Genomic DNA, 24,999 nt, shown 5'->3' with positions numbered 1-24,999 from the left:
TCAACCAGAGTCTACTATGAACTCTCCTAAAAAATGAGTAACTCGGCATTACCCTATCTTCATCAAACAAGTAAAAACAGCAAGGCTTTTCACAAAGTGTGGTGCTTAAATCTTGCTGACATCTTGGAGGTCAACACAACACATTTAGTGGATTAGTAAGTTTGTGTCATGGAGATATTTTGAAGACCTACTTATTTTTGACAGAGAATGACACAGTTTAAATTAGGGACAGGCTTTTTTATAACAGAAATTAGAAATCTAGTAGGTTACAGTGTGCCTTGTTGGTAAGACGTTGTGATAGTATATCAATTAACACTCATTCTAAAAATTTAAATTTGTGAGGCATGTCAGTTTATAGTCTACCTTGATTAACAACCCCTACATTTAGTTTGTAGACCTTCATCTGTCTGACCTGTGGTGGGCACTTGATTCTCTGTTTAACTGTAAATTCAGATTTCTACTATTAAAACTAATTCTAATATTAGAACTATTAGCAAAAGTATTAGTACTACTTCTAGTATAGTTTCAGTTTTGTCATTGAAAGACTTGCATAATGATGAAGCACAATATGCAGTCATCAAATACAGCTTACATATTTACTCCAGAACTTTTTAAGGACTGGGAGGAGAGCAAAGAGTTAAATGAGTTTTTCATTTCAAATACAATTTTCAGAAGAACACTTGACTTTTTATTTCACACGTCATACAGAGGTCAGTGTTTTTCCTTTCATGACTTTTATCAACTTTTTTTTTTAAAGTAATTATCATTCATTCTATTTTCCATAACAGGATGTTAATAAAAATATGTTGGTGATATTTTTTAATTGTTACATGAATCTGCCGAAACAGAAGCAGCTTCAATGTCTAAAGAAAGAAATCCTTGTCAAATGTCTTGCAATATCAAGCACTACTATGTGGAAAATTATGCCAGTATTTAATACTGTACCCTTTGTTTAATGTTGATGTTTATGTTTATTACATACATACTTATTATATATATGTACATATTATATTTACATAAAATGTCTTTTCCATTTCCCATTGTCATTTTTACCATTCCTCCAAACCTGTATTTAACAATAAATGTCAAATTGTGGGTGCAAAATATTGTGCCTACAGGCTGAAAATGCCTAAATACATCTTACCTACCCATAGACATCAATAGTGTCTGCAGTCACCTTTGATTCTTCTGAAGAAAATTTATTAATTATAAAACATGACTCATCTCGAAGTAAGGTAAATATCTGAAATGTATTGTAACTCTGTCATAGATGTTGATATAAAATCTAGGGTTAAATAAGAGGAATCTCACCTGACCAAATTTGTGGTCTAGTTCTTCCAGACAGAGATTTTTCAAATAAGGACAAGATATCCCAATTGTATGCTCAAAGACGCCAGCCCCAAATTTTGCTCCCTGTGCTTGATGCTAGGGGCAGTTTTTCAGGCTGGAAAGTGGGGCAAAACTCTACTATCTTCTTCTATAACAATCCAATAATATCTTTGTTCTTCATGACTGAATGTTCTTCTCTGCAACATCTGCAACCTCTAACATTTAAGGCCCTGAGTCATTTTTACACATCTGTGGTTAGAGAGTAGCCCCATGACTGGTTGTTGAGCCTGTCATACAAAAAAACACACACCTTGACATCTTGGGGCCACTCTCTCAGTCTAGGATCTCAGAACTGGTTGCCAAGAACAGATGAGCAAAGTGCACAGGCACAGGAGCACTATATTTATACTGCTCTCATCAACACTCAGCTGTACCCTGTAAGTACTTTCTGGAACTCACTGACCTAAGAGCATTTTGTCTTGGAAGGGCTCTTGAGCTTCTTCAGTATAGAAACTAAAAAACAAACAAACCATAAATAGGAAGCCTATTTCAAAACACATGCAAACCACATGTTAATTATTGCTGTTTGAAGTGGCAGTACATAGCTTATGCGCATATCACATCTGCTGAAGAGAATAAGAATTGCTCTTCTGTGTCTCTTCTAGCCTCTCCATGCCCTTATATTCTGTAGTACAATTGAGACAAAATTTATCTTACACCTTACATGCATCTTACTTGGCTCTGTAAGTCTTTGTTTCTAGCCTCAGAATACCAAATAGAGATGTCATGCATACATACACACTCAGCAACCATTGCTTCCTTAATATTAGATCTGAATGACAAAAGACATTTCAATTTCACAGTAACTTTGAACTTTTCTACCACAGCAGAAAGAAAACAACCCTTCAGAGTTTATTTTTGTCCAGACGCTCATTAGCAGGATGAATCCTGAGCTTGATTCTGAGAGTGTATGCTGACATTAAGAGCAGGGAAATGTGAGAGAGACAGGTTCAAGTCCCTTCAGTGATTGCTTCAGAGAAGAGATCTCAGATCATTCTGAAATTTGGTAAAAAACATTACAAATTGCTCCAGTTATAATTGGATTTTTCTGCTAAAAAGAGTTGTTAAGTTGCAAGGTATCAACCTATTCTAACAGCTGGCATCCACTAATATTCACAGTTGTACCTTAACAGATCAGACTTACCCATTATTCCTGTCTGATAGACACCGTAGAGAGATAAACCAGTTGTGGCAGCATTCCAGACTGTCCCAATGACAGCGTACAAAAGGATGGAACCAAGATTTCCAAAGAACAACCTATTTGGCATAAAATATCCAGCATCCAGAACAATGGGGGGCAGCAGATAGAGGAAAAATACATCAGGTGTAAGGGTAAAGGAGGCAATGTGGTCTGCTGCCCATACAATGCCACCAAGGACGAGACCAAGAACAATCAGCAGAGCACTCTCCGGAACCACCCGAGTGACTTTGTGGGACAAGTGGAAAACTGCAATGAAAAAGGAAAACAGTGTGTCAGAACTGGAAAGAAGAAACAATTTGCATGAACAACTGTTGCTAGCTGATAATTTTGATTTCACACAAACTTCCGGCTTTCATTGCTATTAGACCCCCAAAGCATGCACATAATTCATGGGATACAGTGTCAGAATCCAAAACCCGTCTACCTGGAAAATAAAAAAATCGGTTTTCAGATTTTGTCCGGCACAGATTTTTAATACATATTTTAACTTATGTGAAAACAGCGTTCCACAACATTTATTTCCTCTGTTGGATTATCTTCTCCATGAAAGATCTGTTTAGGGAAAGATGATGCTCTTTGCAAGATAGTTAAGTGCAAGACTGAAAATAAATGGTAAAAGTGTTGGAACTGTATGACTTTATGGTTTATTCCTATACCTAAAAACATACATCTGATATCCCAACATCCATCTTTAAAAATGATCAATGTACTGGCAGATTTATTGGGACTGGAAAGAGAAGGAAGCCAAAAGTAGAATTAGTTTAAAGACAACGCTTTTTAAATTTCTGAGGAATATGTAGCCTGCAGCAGGAGCAGAATGGAGCTGATAACATGGGAGATCCCTTTTGGACCTTTACCTCAAGATCTCCCTAGTAAGGATTTCAGTTAATTCAGAGACTTGCTGAAGGAACTGTGGTTTAGTGGTAGCTTATTCTGCAACAAGCTATTTTCTTTTATACAGTGTCATAAAAACTGTATCTTACAGTAGTATGCCAGATCTAGTAATAAAGGAGATGGACAGTATATGGTATTTATTAAAGAAAAATATGTAATATTTTAATATGTAATATTTTATTTAATATTTTATTTTATTCACATGTATGCATGGTAAGATTATTAAACTAGCCAATAATTAGAGGCAGAGAAGAAAATAGAGTGTGAATCTAAAAAGACAAAAAGGTGACAAGGTCAAAACAGAAAGAATGTTTAAGGTGTTCAAAATGACAGAAACACAGATAATTCATGTTCTTCATACGGTAACATGTTTTTTATAGGACATTTGTTAGGTATCAGGTAAAAGGAAAAAAAAACAAGGAGGAGAACAGAAAGAAGTCAAGTCTAATAAGAAAGAAGGAACATGAAAAAAGGGGAGATATCAAAGGTATTCGCTAATAAGGAAACAAAAGTGTATTGATTTTTTTAATTTTTTTTTTTCAGCATTTCTGTGAGCTTTTCCTTTAATTTATCTTAAATGTTGTTGTGACCCAGATGGTCTGAACCCTGCCACTTTGTGATACTCACCCAATAAATGAGAGTTTACTTATATGGCTTTGTGTTGAAGATGCATTTTTGAATTTAGAAGGAGAATTCCACCAAAGCCCACTAAGTTTCTCCTGGTTTGAGCATTGGCTTAGAACTGTGTTGAAGCATTTACAATGTTAACGCAATTAGTTAGTTAACGCAATTAGTTAGTAACGCAACTAGTTAGTAACGCAACTAGTTAGTAACGCAATTAGGCTCAAATTAGTTTGGACAAGAAGCACTCATTAAGCTTTCCAGCATCTTACAGTATAGCAGAAGAATCTTTCCCATGACTATGCAGAGGTCTTAGACCAGGTTAATTCAGTGAAAGACTGTTGTTTTCCCTCAGAGTCTCCTATCCAAGTATTCGTCCTAGTGAAACATTTGCTAGTTACCTTTCAGTGCTTTTTAAAGTCCCCATTCTTGAACTGTCTGTCTTCATCTTGGCTGCATCTACACAGACAATGTTAGAAGCAATGCCCATCACTGTAGTAGTACCAGAATAAGATAGTTCCTCATACCTGTACAACTTCCATGGACTCATCAGAAAAGAAAACATGAAAGGAAAAACAACAGCAGCCTGCCTACGCCAGCATTCCCACCACTATGAGCATTATTTTTTTTAGTTTTCCTATGCGTTCATACACAAGACTTGAAAACTAAGCCATGTTAGAACAGAGGTGGAGAGTGGACTTAAGAAAACAGCAATCACACATGAAAGCAAGCAGTGTTCATTGAAGTTTGCTAATCCATGCCAATTTTCTGAATAATCTGGGTCATGTAATCAACAGCTAAATAACACCCCACAGACACAAACACTGTGGTTTGACTTAGTTTTTTTTTTTTAAAGAAAAAAAAAATAATAAATCCAAACTAGCCACTATTCTGTATGTATAAATTGTAACATTTAACTTTTCAAATGTCTTTGTTACTGGTTATTCTCAATTCCTTGAATTTCCAGTCAGTGAATTACCAACTAATTTATAGCCTCATGGAGTAGGGATTATATCCTTATCCCTGAAAATGAATGTCGCTAAGCTAGTCTTACTAAACATAGCCTGTTTTCCTACTCCTACGTTAGCAGATAAAATATAACTACAAGAATTTGAAGTTAAAACCTTGGAATAAAACTATGAAGATAAAAAGAATAAGAATAAAACTATGAAGAACAAGACATTGAGAAAAAGCCAGGCATCATTCAGCTAAAAATTCATATTCTCTAGAATTCTCACCTTTACTATCAAGAACCAGTCTTGCTCAGTGAGTACTGAGAAGCTAACTAGATTTTGCTTATAGCACTGTCTCCTCCTAGAAGCTGTATGTTCCCATGAATCAGCTACATCTGTTCTCACATCCTTCTGTGCTCTCTTTAACACCAATCAACTGATGATCTGTACAAGATCTGAGTATTACCAGCACTAAAATCTTCTTCTACTCTGTTAGTTGAGGAATGAAGGCTGTGGAAAAGGAAGTTATTGCATGAAGCAGGGTTCTAGTATAGGCAAATACGAAAAAAAAATAAAAATAAAAAATGAAGATAAGTGCCTTCTCTTCTTTACACTTGGCCCAAGCAGATTCTGACCATTAGACCATGCTTATTTTATAGTAAATGTCTAGCTAACTCTGCAGGCAGGTAGTATTCAGTCAGATTAGCAGAATCATAGTGTCTCTAAGATAGAAACATGTAAAAGAAAAATACCACGACTGATGCAATTCAATGAAATAGCTTAAGACCAGGGTGCAACTAGAATTTAGATCATATTTGCATTGATTTTTCTTTACTGGCTACATGCATAAATTATATTCAATAGACTGTGCAAAGTTTGTTTTGATTCTACTGTTCTGAAAGAAATCACAAACATCAGGAAGGATAACAGGCAGTGCTGCTCAGATAAACTACTCTGTAAAGGACCTAGAGGTGAAATTAAGCCTATTTTCACTGCTGTTAAAACTGAAAAGTACATGAATATCTTTTAATGAGGCAAACAAAAGAGCAAAGAAACAAAGAAAATTTGCATACAGTCCATGGCGTAAAAGAAATGCCAATCCACAGGATAGTCTTCTGATTTCCCAGAAATTTTTAAATTTATAATTTAGGATTAAACTACATTAGTCAAGGCACAGTATTTAATGAAAAAAAAATTTAAACATATGCCTTTTATTCAGTATGTGCTAAACCTGGTTTGAAAATGGATTGGACTGACTAATGGGTAAACTGTGTTTAAATTCAAGCTGAACATCACTGAAGCAGAAGCTTTCTACAAAGAAACAATTGCATAGTATAAACTTCCTGGGGAAAAAAAAGTAAAATAAAAAATTCCTGACACTTCCCTTGAGATCCATGAAAAGAAAGGGACTGTTTTAAACGTCTAATGAGAAAGACAAAACAAATTAACAGGCTATGATTTGCTGTCTGGATCCAGTTTCTTTTCATAGAATCATAGAATCATTAAGGTTGGAAAAGACCTTCAAATCATCTGTTCCAACCATCACCCTACTACCAATGTCACCATAATTTAAGAAATGAGTTTATTTTTACCACCTGTTAAGAATGCAGTAACTTAGATTAAATCCTGCAGTAGAATTTATGATGACATTCAGTGTACTACCTGTTGCTTTCTAAGGTAGTCTGAGATTGCTTTAGAGGAAGTGATTCAACGGAATAACCTTTTTCTTATTCACCAAATGAAATCACTGGTTTCTAAATTAGAAAGGAGTGGTTAAATAAGAAGAATTACAAATATAAGAATAATTAAAAAAAAAACAAACATACAATTCATGCTCAAGTCACTTAATTTTTGTAGACTCACTAACAAATTTTTTAAAGTAGTTTCTTCTCATATTTCTTTCCAAATTATCTCTAACAGACCTGTTCTTTTCCTGAATACTGTATTTTGTTTATCAAGAGAAACATTTCAGTGACTTGATTCTAGAATTTTTGGCATTGTTTCCAGATGGAATGAATGATTGAAGATAGATTTACCACCTTCTGAAAATATAGTGCTGTAAAAATAAAAAGCTGAAACTACCTGTTTAATATACTGTTAAATTTCTGGATTTATATGGCTACTCCAACATTACCGCAGCTTCATTAGTATAAAGTCAAGGCCTTGAAAACATTGAGAAAAAGATTTCTGATAGTAACAGTGTCCGAGCCAATCACAAAACCTACTGCATGCGAACACTAGATACCATATAACTCAGAAAAATCAAGAACTTATTTATAATAATACTAGTAATTCTCTGCTTAAATGTTTGATTGTTTTAATACATCTTCAAATGAAATCCAAGGAATCACAGAAGAACTTAGATTATAAGTAGATGTTAAGCCTATGTTTTCAGCCTCATGCTTTCCAAAGTTCCCATGAAAGTGTAGAAATCAATTTGCAAACATGTCAGCACGTTACCATTAATACTGACAGGTGCCTGGTCTACCAGCTATGATTTTGCCAGTGGGTCAAATATACACTGCTATTGTGCTATTAGTCTATTTTTCAGTTTTGACTTTTTATTTTCACTTAGATCAGATTATCATACGAGATCAAGCCACAGGTGCCTCTAATTTGAGATCCAAGACTTGATTCTGTGTAACTTGTGAGAACCCCTGCCATTGACCAAAGTAAGAGCAAACTGCTGCAACTTTTTTGTAATTGTTCTTTACATTTACTTTACAGAAATGCAGTCAATAGCATCTCCAAGGCAGTAAATAATAAGGTTCCTGCAACAGCATCATATAGAAGCTCCATAAGGTATGAAGAAATCCCACAAAGGAATATTCTGCCTAAAGGGAAATCTGTCTTCTAAACATATTCTGGCAGTTGGACTCTGCCTAGCAAAAAAAAAAAAAAAAAAAAAATTTATTACCTTATCTACCTATTCATATTTTCCTTAGATTTATGAAGTGAGAATTCTATTTAAAAACTGTCTAGCTCTACCCTTCCTGCAGCTTTTTCAGTACTGTCTTCTGCAGATACAAGTTACAAAATAAAATAAAATAAAATAAAATAAATTATAAAATAAAATAATGTCAGAAATCTGAAATTTATTCCAATAGCACACATGGAATAATCAGCTTTACTTTGCCTGTATAATTTCACAAAGTACAACCAAATACCAGTTAGTGAACTGATCAAGACTCTAGAAAGTCCTGGTCCATCCTTACTATGTTTGGACTCCTTGGCTAGGGAATGGGCACACTGTCTAAAATATAATATGGAGCATATGTTTTCAAGAAGAGACTGTTTTGCCACCCCTAAAAATCATTCATCCCTGGTAACTCTCTTGCTTTTGTAGGCTGCACAGAGGATCTAGGAATTTTAATTATGACCATAAGAACTAAAAGAGCTATTTGATCACGTAGCCAGGCTTTCGATACACTACATTTGAAGATCCTTATTTCAGAGATTTTTGCTCCACTTAAGCCTATGCGAAGGCATACCAGCAGCCCTCACCTCATAATTAGAGACTTTACTCTGATTTCTAGCAGAATATTCACAGCAATTTTATATCCATTTGCCTTTGTGACAATTATATCAATTTTATTAAACAGTTTTTTTCCCTGATGTTAAGTTCTTCATTTCTTGTTATATGTACATGGAGGTAAACATATTCTCTTTCTTTTGTTTGTCTTTGTCTGTTAAACTAAGCCACTTATTTTTAGTCTCCACTTCAGCTCTCTCTGTCTATTTCAATCTGAGTTCACCTCTGTGGACTCAGAATCATCAGAAATATAGACTGCATTTTGTGTAGTCACCATAGCAGCAGGTTCAACAGCATTAATAATTTGCTATCACAGGTATAGTCAGCTATATCCCGGATTCGTTATCACATTGGTGACTCGCAGTCATCCTATGTTCGTCACTTCATACACATATGTACCCCTCTCCTCTTCATTCACAACCTCATGTAGAAATCCTTGTCATTAGTCACTGAGTAAAACTGCCCTTGGTATTACTGTATTTTATTCACTTCTCCTTTTCTAAAGATTATATATTTTTTTCTAGTTCAGTAATGAGATCTGCATTAGATGATGCCTAAGAAAACATGTCATTAGAAGCGTTCAGCAGGACACTTCACCTCTTTGTGCAGTGGTAATAAAACATAAATAAAATAAAATAAAATAAAATAAAATAAAATAAAACAAACTCTAGTGACTTCTACAAATAACTTCCTTATAGTTTCATACTTTATCTTGTCCTGGCCTTGGCAGCCAGGAGGGCCAACCTGGGGTGCAACAAACATGGCATTGCTAGACAGTCAAGGGAAGTGATTGTCCTGCTCTACTCTGTACTGCTGTGGGCTCACCTTGAGTACTGTGTGCAGTTTTGGTTGCCACAGTATAAAAAAGATATAAAACTGTTAGAGAGTGTCCAAAGGGGGACTACAAAGGTGGTGAAGGAGAGGAAAACATATAAAGAGCAGCTGAAATCACTTGTTTTTTTCAGCCTGGAGGACACTGACGGGAGACCTCATTGCAGTCTACAGCTTCCTCACAAGGCGGAGTGTAGAGGCAGGAGCTGATCTCTTCTCTCTGGTGACCACTGATAGGACCCAAGGAAATGGCTTGAAGCTGCAAAAGGGGAGGATCAGGCTGGATAGCTGGATATCAGGAAAAGGTTCTTCACCGAGAGGGTGGCTGGGCACTAGAACAGGCTCCCCAGGGAGGTGGTCACAGCACCAAGCCTGACGGAGTTCAAGAAGCATTTGGATAACGCTCTCAGACACGTAGTCTGATTTTCTGGGTGGTCCTCTGAAGATCCAGGAGCTGAACTTGATGACCCTTGTGGATCCCTTCCAACTCTGGGTATTCTATTATTCCTTTACTCACCCTGTTACTCATCTATCCATTGTCTTATTGCTAGATAAATTTAAGGCCTACATCAAGAAAAAAAAGGAGGTCTTCCATTGTGTTCTGAGAGTGGTTCAGTTCAAACAAGGATTCAAAGCATGAAGGAACTGCTTTTTTTGTCTGTCCAGGAAACGTCTAAGCAGACTCCACATAGCTGAAGCTGATCATTGTTACTTATAATTGCTTTTTTAATCTTTATCAACAGAGTACACTCAGTATTTTTTTCCTGGTCAGATGACTGATAGCATGTTTTATAGTTTTTCAGGTTCTGTTTTGTGGAGATCTCAACATGGTAGTTTTCATCAATTTTTGAATTGTTTATATACAGGTAGTAGAAAGTACTTAAAGAAAAAAGGTTTTACTAATTTCTTCTAATCATGATTACTTAGACAATACTTAGGTTTTTACCAAATTTAGCCAAAATTGAAAAAATTATTGAAATATTTCAGTGATATTTTATAATATCTGTGTATCAAGTAACAAGTAGTAAAAGCCATTTTTGATAAAGGTCCTTGGATGCTGTCTTAAAATACACTACATGAACATGAGTATTAATACTTTTCGAACTTGATCCTGGACATATTTTTCCTAAGCAGGACACAAAGTCCTTCATATTTAACTTGTTCAGATAAACTGGTTTGAGTTTGGTTTTATCCAGCTCCTGAAAGTGTTATTTGTCACATACGTAATGACTACCATTTTAAAAGTGTATAGCATTGTAATGAGCTCATTAAATAGAAGATTTTAGGTCTCTGTTCTCTGTAGGTGAACAATTACCAAAATACATTAGCAATTAAAAGTGCAACCAACATACAGGTCAAGGTTCCCGAGCTGATAGGTCATAGCATAACAAGATAGCCCCAAGTCAAATTCAAAGAAGTGTGTGAGTAAGCAACCATTACCTCTATAAGCACTTAGAACATAATGAAGTTTAAGCAGTCAGGTACAGATTATCATAATTATGCCAAATAGTTCCCTTTTTTGAAGGAACAGTCCCACTGCAGTGCAACTGTGGTAGCACTTGGCCCTTGTGGAAGTGAATGGCACTAAAAGACAAATGGGAACAGTCAAAAATAATATTTCAAAATGAGAGCAAAGTACACATTAGAAAAACCTTGAGGTATAGCACATGATATAAAACAGGACAGGGAAAAATATGACTAAAATTTGACTAATAGGGTTGTTTTGACTCGATGGATTGCTTGAGGTCTAACATTCCAGCTGATTTTACACTACAAATTTATAAAGTACATTGGGGGTAAGAAAACAAAGTAGAATTTACTTTTTATTAAAGCTATATATTGCAATTCCTCCAGATGTAGAATGACCTTCACTGACAGATAATGAAAGCAATTTTTCTAGCTTAATTTTTTCAAATACCAAACTATATACCAGTAACATGGGAAGAACTGACTGAAATAGATAAATGCCAAGAAATGCTGAGTTAACTCATTTCACTCTATTAATTTTAGAAAAATGTTTCCTTCTGACCTTTACTTTAACATGATAAATGAATTAAAACAAAGGTCTCCACCTGAGAATGTTTCAGCTTTTGCTCATACAGATAAAGAACTGCAAAGAAATGGATTACTAGTAATATACGGAAATGGTTGTTCTGGTGTCAAGATAAATTGCACAAACAATTACCAAAGCCTGAACACACAACAGAAAAAGTTGTCCTTGATTCACTCCTATTGTTCAAGGAAAAGGAGAAGATGAAGAAATAGTTTGATGAATCCCTATTGGAGGTTGACACTGAAAATTTCCTTCTAATATAAGGACATGGTACACTTGGACAGGTACACTCTTTGCTGGGTTAAAAAACTGGCTGGATGCCCAGGCCCAGAGAGTGGTGGTGAATGGAGTGAAATCCAGCTGGCGACCGGTCATGAGTGATGTTCCTCAGGGGTTGGTGTTGTGGCCCATCCTCCTTATTATCTTTATTGATGATTTGGATGAGGGAATTGAGTGCTCCCTCAGTAAGTTTGCAGAGAACACCAAGTTGGGGGAAGTGTCAATCTGCCGGGGGATAGGAAGGCCCTGGAGAGGGACCAGGACAGGTAGGACCGATGGGCAGAGGCCAATGGGATGAGGTTCAACATGGCTAAGTGCCAGGTCCTGTACTTTGGCCACAACAACCAGTGCTACAGGCTTGTGGCAGAGTGACTGGAAAGATAGTGGTCAATGGTCACCAGAACATGAGCCGGCAGTGTGCCCAGGTGGCCAAGAAGACCAACGGCATCCTGGCTTGGATCAGGAATAGTGTAGCCAGCAGGACCAGGGAGGTGATCGTACCCCTGTACTCTGATCTGGTGAGGCCGCACCTCGAGTCCTGTGTTCAGTTTTGGGCCCCTCACTACAAGAATGACATTGAGACCCTGGAGCGTGTCAAGAGAAGGCCTACGAAGCTGGTGAAGGGTCTGGAACACAAGTCCTATGAGGAGCATCTAAGGGAACTGGGGTTGTTTAGTCTGGAGAAGAGGATGCTCAGGGGAGACCTCATTGCTCTCTACGACTACCTGAAAGGAAGGTGTCGGGAGCTGGGTGTTGGCCTCTTCTCACAAATAACTAGCAATAGGACTAGAGGGAATGGCCTCAAGTTGTGTCGGGGGAGGTTTAGTTCTGAAATTAGCAGACATTTCTTCTCAGAAAGAGTGGTCAGGCATTGGAATGGGTTGCCCAGGGAGGTGGTGGAGTCCCTGTCCCTGGGGGTGTTTAAGGAAAGATTGGATGTGGTGTTTAGGGACATGGTTTAGTGGATGATGTTAGTGGACAGCTGGTTGGATCAGATGATCTTGGACGTCTTTTCTAAACTTAAAGATTCCATGATTCTATGACTTCCTGTACTTCCCCAGCACTGCTCCTAATATAGGGACATACTGTTCTTCTCCAGCACTGCATCTTGCAGGGCATGGCATGCTGCCTGTTAGGAAAGGCATGAAGGACATAGTTAAAGACCAAGGGCTAAGGGGAATAGCTGTGAAGAGTGCTCCAAATCATAGTATAGGTAAGCACCTTTCTTTGAGCCCTGGTAGATTGCCTTTCTTCCTGACCCTCACATTTCACCATGGCAAGATTTTAACTAGTACAACTGGAGTAACGTGGGATTACAGTAGAAGTATTCCTGGTTACATTAGAAAACTAAATATAAATAAGGATACCCACATTTAGCATTGATGACCAGCAAAAAATAAATAAATAAAAAAAAAATCACATATATCAAGAAGCTTGTCCTTAATACTGAAAATAAACTTGATCTGAGAGAGGTCAAGAAAATATGCCTGGCTAGTTTCCACTGAAAGCAAATATTCTACTGTGGACCCAGCAAGGCTTCAAAGGCCAGTCTTATATTGGAGGAAAGACTCCAATAGCTCAATAAAACAAGAGTTTCATGATTATGACTCAGGTATAATTTCAGAAATTTACATATGTTGTTTACATATGCTGTGAATTTGGTAGATCTCAGCTTTTCTAGAGGAGATTATTTTTTTCCTAATGCTGGAATCAGTTTTAAGAGAAAACACTGCCTATTGACCTAAACTGTACTGAATGATAAATAAAATATCATGTCCTTTAGTCATATTCCTAACTGATAAGCAGTTCCCAAATTATGGAGCTGTTTATCAAGCTTCTTTCAACACCCAGTTAGAGATACTTTGTTTTAGGGACCACAGTGTGAGCACTCTTAATAATGACTTTTGGCTATTGTACTACATCAGTGGACGACATGCATAAAACATTTAGCACATGCACATATAGACAAGATTGCACTTGTCTACTTTTCAACACTTCAGGTTCTTCAATTATGTGATAAAGAATGCATGCTACACAAAGTAGTAATGGAAAATATAGCTATAGAACATTCATCCTTACTTTTGGGTAGGTCTTTCCTGACATAAGAGTTTCATACAAAAGTTGAGTTTCTACCTACAATTCTCAGGTTTACCCTGGAGTGGTTTTAATCTTTCCTTCTAAATCACAATAAGCAGAAGGAAACTTCATACTTCCTCATGCTGTTTTTACATCCTCATACTTTCAAACATCAGCAGCATTATTCAAGTGAACATGCCTTGGAAACTACACTTTTTAATAAGGTAAACTGTGTTGTATTCCTTAGGAAAGACTGAAGCATTAAGATGTTTTATTGAGTGCTCAAAATGAATAGTTTTATCTCAGAGCAAAGAGCTTTAGCTTTTCACTTAATTACCTTTTTCTTCAGTACAAATATTCAAGACATGAAAACAAAATGTACTTCTGTTACTGAAACAGTTAGGAACATAAGGTTGTAAATAAGATTAATGTATTATGTACTAATGAATTGCCACTCCCATTCACTCCATGATGAATGTGACAGCTCTTTTTTTAGACTCCCATGTGAAGTGTAATAACCTCATCTGAGACCAGAGAATGTCTGAAAGTTGACTGAATTAACTTGTGTGGGTGTGGGTGAGGTGAATTACAAGACACTTATCAATGATTGACTTTAATGCCATATCTATCAGACTGTGAAGGAAAAAAAAATGGTGTAGTTTCTGGATTTGCTGTGGTTTTTATTTCTAATAAAGCTATTGGAAGAATGAGGAGCATTTTTTTTTCTAAATATTATCCAGAAAAAAAAGTAACAAAATGATCCCTCTGTTTCCAGACACTTTTACCTCATCACAGCAATGTTAGTTTCCAAAATTGCAGGGCATGAGTTTCAGGCTGTGTTATGGATGCTAGACAACCACCCAAACAACTGACCTGAGTGAGCTGTCACCTTCCTTGTTTTATGTCTTTCACTCTTGTTGTCTTGAATGGTAAAAGTTTGCTACATGAGAGGTTGTGGAACACAGAAGTAGAATAAAAGTAGACATTAAAATAGAAAAACACTTTAAATTTTCTGCAACTGTGGAAAAAATTATGCTGCACCATAATTAAAAAAAACCTGTTAGATATAATCATGCACAGATGAGCAACAATGCACCAACTGGCAGATATACAATCCCACTTTAAAAGGCCCAGGTAAAATTAAGATCTGTAAGATTGTTGGAAACAGATAGAAAGGTGGCTCTCTGATTTGAAGGAATACTTAGCATAGCACTGAAAAGAACAGAGTGATGCTGCCTATTCATTTAACCTATGAAACGTCTTGTTGGGAAAAAATAAGCCTTGCTATGCATGTTCATTTTACACCTCTAAAATGTAGTATCCTCTAAGATACACTGCAATCCACAGGCAAACATGTAGAGACACTCGATAAGTCCCCCCATAGACAGGTTGTCCAAAAGAAGACGCTGTCCTCTTACAGCCCTATAGAGCAAAGTCTAAAATAATAACATATTGCCAATTCCTGGTAAGAGACTATGACTAATAGACATATTTATAGAAATGTCAGACAGTATGACAACATCCTTTCAATGAATGAAAAACATTAACAGAAAACCTTCTGGACTACAGCCAAATACTTATCTTCTTTATGATAACAAAAGAACATAAATTAAAAAGTAAGAAATTAATTAATACACTAATTTGTTAGACATTGAATATAAAGTGCGTATTTTCTACTCTTTTTCATGTTCCCTCAGAAAATCACAGAATGGCTGAACTTTGAAGGATCTCTGGAGGTCATCTGGTTCAACCCCACTGCTCAAGCAAGGCCACCTGGAGCTGCTTCCCCAGGACCATGTCCAGACGGCTTTTGAATAGCTCCAAGGACGGAGATTCACAACCTCTCCAGGAACCTCTGCCAGTACTCAGTCTTTCAGTGCACAGTAAAGAAGTGCTTCCTCATGTTTAGACAGAACCTCTTGTTTTTCAGTCTGTGCCCATTATTTCTAGTACTGTCACTAGACACCACTGTAAAGAGCCTGGCTCTGTCCTCATTTCACCCTCTCTTCAGATATTTATATACGATGACAAGATGCCCCGAGCCTTCTCTTCTCTAGGCTAAATAGTCCTAGCTCTCTCCACCTTTCCTTATAGGAGAGATGATCCAGTTCCTTGATCATCTTTGTGGTCCCACTCTGTGCTGGACTCTCTCCAGTAACTCCACGTCTCTTTCCTACTGGGGAGCCAAGAACAGAGTACTGGTGGGGTGTCTTCACTAGTGCTGAGTAGAGGGGAAGTATCACCTCCTTTGAGCTGCTGGCAGCACTTTGCCTCCTTTGTGGCAAGTGCACATTGCTGTCTCCTGTTCAACTTGGTGTCCAGGTCCTTTTCTGCCAAGCCGTTTTCCAGTTGGGTGTCTCCCAGCTCGTACTGGTGCCTGTGGTTGTTTGAAATTCTTAATGTAGAACTGCATGAGACTCCTGTCAGCCCATGTCTCCAGCCTGCTGACTTGCCTCTGAATAGCAGCCCAACTCTCCCCCCTCAAAATCTAATTACATAATTTTTATGCAACATACATAATAGCACTCTCATCTGTAGCTTCCATTCTGCCCCTTCTCCCACAGTGTTCTATTAGTGAATGCAGAATGACTACTTCTATTTTCAGGTATTGGAAGGAGAAAACCTACAGACTCATCTATTTAAAAACCCTGCTTTTGCACAGACCTTTCAGAATATCTTCAGATTTCTTCTTCCGCAAACAAATATTAAATATTCGTATCTTAATTAAAAGTGTTTCCACCTGAGGTCTTGCATTCCATCTTGGCTCTTTCTTGTCAGCCTGTAATTTCAGTATTTATGACTTTACAGTGCTTTACAGTGCTGCCCAGCAGCCAGCTGGGTATCAAGTCACTCCTTTCATGGGGGTGAACACTTTGTAAGCTGTTTTACAACAGGAATCAAACTATTACAAAACAGCCAACCAACCATGCTCTGCAGTTTACAAAGACTTTGAAAAGACAGTAATTCTAAATGGGTGCTAATTCTTAACTAGGTAAATAATAATTAGAGCCCTTAGTTCTTTGGGACAGTAATTTAACTGAACTACTAGAGAAAGATGAGCAAAACCACAATCTGCTGAGAAAACAAAAAGAAATAGTCTTCAAGAGTTTGGACACAGCACTTCACCTTGCAATAGAAAGAAGATACAGAATAACTCAGTTATCAATTACCCCATTACTTTAGAGTAATCAAAACTCAGTAATTAAAATAGGGGGAAAAGAAGTGTTGTGTCTCAGTTCTGGTGATGAAACTCACTGACTTCTGATAGTCTTCTGGTGATATGACTCAAAACTGGAAATACCGCTTTCTTACTGCCGGGTCCAAGTAGTAAATAAATCATAAATTATAATAAACGAGGATTTCCAATATCAGCTTCCCTACTAAGCATCTCTAACACACTAAACTCCACACAAACAAAGGGGACCTCACAAAGCCTTTCACATGAAGAATTTTTGTATATCTAAAAGGGCTTGCTACTTGCAATTATTACTTGCAGGCCTATGGTCTGCTGCATTACCACATGAGAGATTTACAATCACCTTGGGGTTTGGTAGATCACCCTTAGTAATAAGTGGCTAAAGCTCTGAAGACAGTAAATCAATGGTTTCAACAAACTTAAAACTACAGTATTAAAATGATTCCATTGTTCTACAGAGAATGCAAAGCACTTTGCACACAGATGCTTGAAAGTAATTGATGGCAGAGGTCTTTTCTTAGGTATGCATGCCTGAACTGTATTCAGTTCAGGGTCATTCTCGAAATGACATTGTTTTCTTATGTAACTCATACAAGTTGCCACTGTACATTTGCTATTCGTCGGGAGATGTAATCTGAATCTTGTCGAATTATACTGTCCTGTTATCTTCTTCCTTACTCTAAATAATTAAGACATGAGACTCACAACACTTAGAGGGAGAGAGAGAGGGAAGGAGAGGGGAGGAGGAAGAAGGATGTGTGTTTCAGGGAGGCAAAAAGGACAGGAAAAGAATGAATAAGGTACAAGTGTAAAATGGAAAAAACTGTGGAAATGGGCATCCATTTACAAATCATGGCTTACACAACTGTTCTTAGAACTAGAAATGCTAAGCTATTATTCTATGATGGAAATGTTCTTTTCAGCCACCTAAAATGGTGTGTAAAAAAGGTAATTCCTTAGAAGGAATTTTACACTACTGAATTTTTAGCTCACATGCATTCTAAACAAAATGTTGCAAGAGGAAGTAGAGCATCTTACCTAATTGAAGGCATCCCAGTTATTTGACACTGTTGCCAGCACAAATTTATAACATTTTTATCTAATTGCTTTGCCACTTTAAGATAGCTAATGAAAGGGTATATCCAGGAAGAAAATGTATGTGCTTCCTTTAAAAGTATGACAACCTATTCCAACTTCTACTGAGATCACAATAAAGCAATACATACATTAAAAGTTATATTTTTCCTTGCTATCTTTTTCTGGATATGGGGGAAGGTAGCCTTACTTCCTCATTCCTGTTCAAAGTCATCCACTCTCCCACCATTTCTCACACTTGCTTATCTGATCCACATTGAGCAAGTTCAGGGGGCTAAACAGACATAAATACTAGCTCCAAAATAGAAATTATGAGTGGGGTGTTGGAGGGTGCCATAGAAGGTCACAAGCAAACCAGAAGGTTCCTAGAGTGCTTTTTCTGGATATGGGGGAAAGCAGCCAAGATCAGTCTTCCTAGTCAGAATGCAAAGTCCTTTCTCATATTATCACCTGCTTACAAAACAGCTTTTAAAAAGCACTGCAAACATGACAAGGCCAGTAATCTATGCTTTGCAGAGTTCTGCAATATCCTCACCATTTGAGTCTCTCACTCTATTTTCAGCTAAATACTTACAACAAAGTTCTGTTAAGCAAACTTCAACATTTCTTCCTTAAAATGGTATTTACAAGAGACGAGCACACAGAATTGCCAATGGAGGACCTATTCTCATATTTTTGATTTAATTAAAAGAATACCATAAATCACTTTATCTAAGTAACTGAGCTTTTCCCTACCATTAAACAGCCAGGAGGAGAAATTCAGAGTCAAATGGGCTTTTGTTTTGAAAATTTGCTTTAGAGGTAAGAATATTGATTTCTTTAAAGAAAATGTTGCCCCGGGAGTTTTAATTAGGTGGGTTGTTAGACCTGCATTCACAGTTTCTTCCCTAGCCCATCCCAACATGCTTAAATTCTCCACAGGAATGTTGGTGTTATCAAAATACTTCTTTCTCAGGTAAGTGTGAGACATACAAAGGGACCAGGGCGTGCAGAAACTGGAGCATTTTTGCTTATCTGATCCATATTGACCAAGTTCAGGGGGCTAAATGGGCAGAAAAACTAACTCCAAAATAGAAAGGATGGGTAGGGGTTTGGAGGGTGCCATAGCAGGACATAAGCAAACCAGGAGTTTCCTACCGTACTTTGATGATAGCTTCCTCTCCAAGTGATACAGAAGCCAATGAGAAGTGCTTTGCTGGACTAACTCACTAACTCACCAACAAGCAACTTTTGCGGAATTTCAAGGTCAAATGCTGCCTTGGCTGCAGTGACTATGAAATGGTGAAGTTCAGGATCCCAAGGGGAGGGGCCCTGATGGAATTCACCCAAGAATGCTGAAGGAGCTGGCAGATGCCATAGTGAGACCACTTTATCTCTCAGATGGGTACTGCTAGTTGTGCAAACGTGGGACAGAGTGATGAAGAAAAATTGAAACAACATTTCAACAGTAGCAATTAGCTTAAGCTGACCAAAATGGCCAGAGGTAATTACAGTGATGAAACTTCCTTTGTGTAGACCTGTCCTGATTAGACCAGTGAGGTCAGTAGTCTAGGTGGCAGAGGTGAAGGCAGTAAAGTTGTTATTTGGTTTTATGGATTGTTATTCAGTTTTATATGTTTTGTTTTTTTAATTATTATTATTCTGGGATAAACAATTAACTGTCCTTTGGAAAAATGTTATAGTAGTCCAAAGGATATAAACCACAAGTCTCATAAGTTACCCAACTTAACCACCAATGAAAATATGAATACACGTTCTCTCTGCCTCCTAGCATTTTGAAAATTCTATCATTAGTAGCATGTGGTAGCTATCCCCAGCTAAAAATATACCTCCTTTTTTTTTTTTTTTCCAAATAACCATGGATTAAGATATATTCTTTGAAAAAATAACGCTTCTCTACAGTACTCTGAGTTGAAACTATTTATTGTCTTCCCCTTTTTTTAGCTCTTGAGCTTACTGTTCTTTTCCTTCTGCCTGTATCCAGAGTTGTTTTCTGATTTCCCACATACTTCTGGCTTTTTCTGCAGCAGGTTTTCCTCCCACTGTTCATTATCTTCTACGTTTCTGTTTATTAAATGATTATTTTCAAGTAATTTTCAAGTAATCTACTGAAGATCTACTAAAGATATAAAGTAAGAGAGTACATGAAGAAGTGAACTAAGAAAACGTGCAAGGCTGGTCAGTATGTATGTGTCTTTAATTTTAAATTAGAACTATACTGAAAAGTATGTTGAATAAAAGAATCTTACATTCCTTAGCATCATAGTTACAGTAGGAAAAGACCTAGTCTATAATATAAACACATACATGTACCTATGCGTGTATGGTTTTCTTTCATTAGTATTGCTAGTTCCATTTGGAGAACTGAGGTACAAGTATGTGGACACCTAGAGGAAGAAGTCCACTAGGAGGGTTCTCAGATGAACCTCACGTACCTCCTTCATGAAGATAAGATATTTTTCAGACTTAGCTTTACAGATTTGAGTTATTGGCCTTATCCCATAAGGATACTCATTTGTAGTGATAAGAAAGCCTATCAAAAGAGGAAATAAAGATAATTAGGTGGAACACTGTGTACCTTAGAATAAAGAGTTGGAACATTTCAAATGAAGATGGTCAAATCAAATCAATTATAATATGCAAAACAGTACACTGAGATATATCAGAAGTTTTGTACTAGTAACACAAAAATTAATTGATTTCCTATAGTGCATGAAAGCCAACAGTACGAAGACTGTTCTTCGAGTCTTATTTGTGGCAATACTTAAGATCCATTCTTCACATGAAAATTATAAAAAGGGAAACAAAAATACATCTTCTTTCACACCAAACCCAGAACACTCGGGACTTTTTTGTATATTTGATATGCTTATGAAGATTTCACATAAAATAGTTTCTGATGCAGAACACTTTGACAGCACTAAATTTACTTTCTGATGTACACCACAGGAATAATAAGTCCCAGAAGAGTCACAAGTATTTATTATTAAATGAGCCCTCCATCAAGCCTCATAGCATAATAAAGTGAACCATTCCTTTTAGGGAAAATGAAACAAAAGAAACAGAAATTTTGAGATTATTCTAATGCAAACGAAGGCAAAGTATTCTCATATTCCTTTCACCCCCAGCCTGCAATTCCCAGAAGACCTTTTGCTAACCCAATTTCCAGTCAGCACTCCACCAGTAATATATCTCTCCCGTCCTCTGTAGCCATGGAGATGTGAGCTTTCATGTATAAGAACTACTCCCCCTACTGAAATATCCAGAACAAAAACAACATTTTAACTCCACTACGTTTGCCCTCCTTCAGGTAGTAGTAAATCAAGAGACACAGGGGCAGACATTCTATATTTTCCTCCCCAGTTCTTTTCTATCTGCTTTTTAAATTTATAGATCTTCTTGGTCCTGCATAACATTATTGACCTTCAAAATCTTCTGCTATATTTCTGGACTACTTTCTAGAATCCTTGACACACCCAGGCAGGTAAAAAGCCGACAGATTTTGATTTCCCTTTCTCATTGACTTATATGAACAACTTTATACTTTCTGCATCAATCAATTGTTGAGCAGTGAGTGTACATTTCTGATCATCTGTATCTTATTTGTGACTGGGGGTGAAATCAGGGTCATTCATAGGCCCTCAGTGGAATACAGCAGTTGTCTACTGCTTCTTCAAAGACAATGTACAAGGCTGTACAGAATTGTAATTACATATGTGGAGAAAAAAGAGTATGAGGCTTGAGAGCTTGGGGAGGGAAAATGATGGAATTGACAGACACTACTTACTAATAAATAACATGCTCTGTGTAACTATGAAATAAGTGCAAATAATTTAAAAATAGAACCAGCAACATTCAGCTCCTGAACTCCAAGAACACTCAGTGCTTTATCAAGCACTTACAGGTATACTGAGGATTTCAAGGTAAAATGGCTCATCTTAATCCAGGCTAATCATAATCCAGGCCATTGCAATTTAAATATAGAACAATCTAACAGTCCTGTTAGCTGCATTGGGTTTCTGCCACAGAACTGACACAGCTGTGCAGGACTAATGTTATTCTGTATAACTTTGGTACATATAGAAAGCAGCAAAGCCTTAATAACACAGAGAGCAAATGTTAATTTAGAAGAGCATCTCAAAAAGAAGGTTCAAACAAACAACCTGTGTATTAGTTTAATTGGCACAAATTTACAGTGACTCAACAATGTCACTATTTTTTCCTGTATCTGGTTCCCCCAGTTTTTTACTTGATATAACCAATCAGTAAGAGTCAATTAAATCAAAGCTGTATTTTTATGTAATCTAGATAATGTAGCAATCGTCTGTAATATTTGATAGGTGTAATTCAACAGTGATTCAAATGACGATATTTAGCCTGTGTGTGTATGGGTAAGCAACAGAAACCTAAGATGCAGGTATCCATGAAAAATGCTTAACAATAGAGCCTCTACATAACTTTCTCCTCATTTTTAAAAAAAGTTTCATTTGGTTTTATTTGGATGTGGACACAGTATTTTCCATCCAAGCCTGACTGCATTTAGCTTATGCTCTACAGTATACCCGACCTGTTTGTATCTTTCATTCTGTGTCATTTGCAAAATCCATGGTATATAATTCTGGTATCTCAAATTAGTGTTAACAATATAAGTACTGTATATTAGCATGATTTTCAGCTGATCTTGCCTTCTGAGTTGAGAATTATTTTAGGGATGATTTATTGAAACTTGAAAATGACAGTGAAAGTATCAGCCAAACTGACAGTGGTCTAGTTTTAGATCCAAAAGATAAATGGCCTTTGACCAGTGATTGAACCCAATGGAATGACATGAAACTGCATCAGGGGATATACAGACTGGATATTAGAAAAAGGTTCTTCACTGAGAGTGTGGATGAGCACTGGAACAGGCTCCCCAGGGAAGTGGTCCCAGCACTGAGCCTGACTGAGTTCAAGAAGCATTTGGGCAACACTCTCAGACATATAGTTTAATTTTTAGGTAATCATGTGTGGAACCAGAAGTTGGAGTCAATGATCCTTGTGGGTCTCTTCCAACTCCAGATACTCTGTGATTATATGACTGAAGATAACAGCATCATGTAAATAAAATACATTCCAATTAGCCACTTTTCCATTTCAGCAAACAGCACTATTAATATAAGATTGCTTTTGGAGCTCTTACGGTGTTCAGAACACAAGAGTTACACAATTCATACAAATTTACTCACACTACAGTGTAATTAGACTACATCCTTGCTTTTCAATTATTCTGTTTTCTTGAAGAAAATTCTGTGTACTCTAAGGTTTATATTGCAACAAATGACCTGATAATAGCTGATAATAAACTTCCTTATTCTCTTTCACTAATTCAACAATGCTCCGCAAAACAGAGAAAGTTAAGTCCATACATGGGATTTACAGTGTTTGTTTGTGATGACAATAGCTAGTACAACTACCAATTAAAATTAGGAGGACAGCATATTGTCAACTGGAATAGGCATTGTATAAGCAGGTAGGCTCGATTCTTGTTTCATGTCTGTAAAAAGTTTTTCCCTAGAGCAACAGTAATGCAAGGTTTCAAAGCACTCAAGGATTTGTAAGGAGTCAGATACAGAAGCCAGAGTCCTAGGCGTTGAAAATGAACTACTTAACCGACTGGGAAAGGTGAAAATTACACTGCTAAGCACTATGTTAGGCAGTATTATGAAATCAGAACAGAGTACAGTAAACCCCCTGCAAAGGGGTGAGTGGACTTATGATAAACTTTCTTTATTTACGGTGGTGGTAGATGGGAAAAAGGGGAAGGGGGAGGACGTATGCATTAATTAATAGACAACGTGGGACTCACCAATTTTGGCCAAGCTGGCCACAAGGATCCAGAGAATAATGATATAAGGGTCCTTGACGTGCTCCCATTTGAAAGAGACGATCTGAAAGCCTTCAGTCTGGTTGTGTTGTGTAGGGCTTCCTGAGCTTCTCTGTCCTAGCGCCGCTGGGAGAGCCATGAGCCCAAGGAGCAACCCCACACTAGATACCTGTCTCATCTCCAAGTCACACAACAAAATCCCGTTTCCTCTTCCCGGAGAAATCCCGCCTCTTCGGAGGTCCTTGTGGGCGAGGTCCTTGTGGGCGAGTTCCTTGTCCCCCCCCAAAGAAGCTGTCGCAGGAACTGCGGAGCGGGTGACACCGGTGCGTTGAGCCCCCAGCGGAGCGGCTCCTCCCCGGCCACCGGCCGCACCGGCCGGCTCGGGTCCTGCTCAGCGAGGAGCGGCCAAGGAGGGGTCAGGGGCTCCGTGCATAGGCAGATGCTTCGAGCTGGGGTCCCGTTGTTTGCCCCAAGCTGCCTACATCAAACTCCTCCCGAAATGTCGGAGGCGGAGCTTTCCTGACAGTGGGCAGGTAGCGATGATACTCCCGACCGAGCACCCCTATGGATCGGCTGGGGAGCTCGGCTCCGCCGGGACGGTGACAGCAAGCTGTGGGTTGTGCCAGCCGTCCCGGCTGGGCTCTGAGCACACGGGGCTTGCAAGGAAGTGACCTTGAGTTTCTGGTGCTAGGGGCCAAGGCTGGGGCGCTCCCGCAGGCACGTCCAAGGCGGAGCCCGGGATCCGTGCTCAGCTCGGGTATGGATAAGCAGGAGACAGATCCACGAGTCTCCGCTCGGGTGACTGCGATGCCCAGCGAAACGAGGCAGCCTCTCCGCCAGACCCACTGCCCCAGCCGATTGCCACAAAGGGAATGCACGTTTTCCCAAATTGTGTTAGGATCTGGCTCGCTGAGCTCTGACAGTACAGCAGATTTCTCAGACCAGCTTTTACCTCTGTCCACCAGAAAGCCCCTCTCCCAACGGTGATCGGGGAAATTACAGGGTTTGGGGTTTTC

The 24,999-nt window shown here is 38.0% G+C and overlaps 1 protein-coding gene across 1 annotated transcript in view; it reads right to left on the bottom strand.

The window, feature by feature from the left end:
• The window catches only part of SLC9A3 (solute carrier family 9 member A3), a 57,049-nt gene extending 32,383 nt beyond the window's left edge, over positions 1-24,666 (bottom strand). Inside the window, 2 exon segments of the mRNA XM_040548982.1 lie at positions 2,534-2,836; positions 23,966-24,666. Coding sequence (XP_040404916.1) covers positions 2,534-2,836; positions 23,966-24,161 — 499 coding nt within the window. The 5' untranslated portion in view covers positions 24,162-24,666.
• Positions 24,667-24,999: the final 333 nt, after the last annotated feature.

This window comes from Cygnus olor, chromosome 2 (genome assembly GCF_009769625.2).
Source record: "Cygnus olor isolate bCygOlo1 chromosome 2, bCygOlo1.pri.v2, whole genome shotgun sequence".
NCBI classification, from domain to species: Eukaryota; Metazoa; Chordata; class Aves; order Anseriformes; family Anatidae; genus Cygnus; species Cygnus olor.
This window is presented reverse-complemented; position numbering and strand designations above follow the sequence as displayed.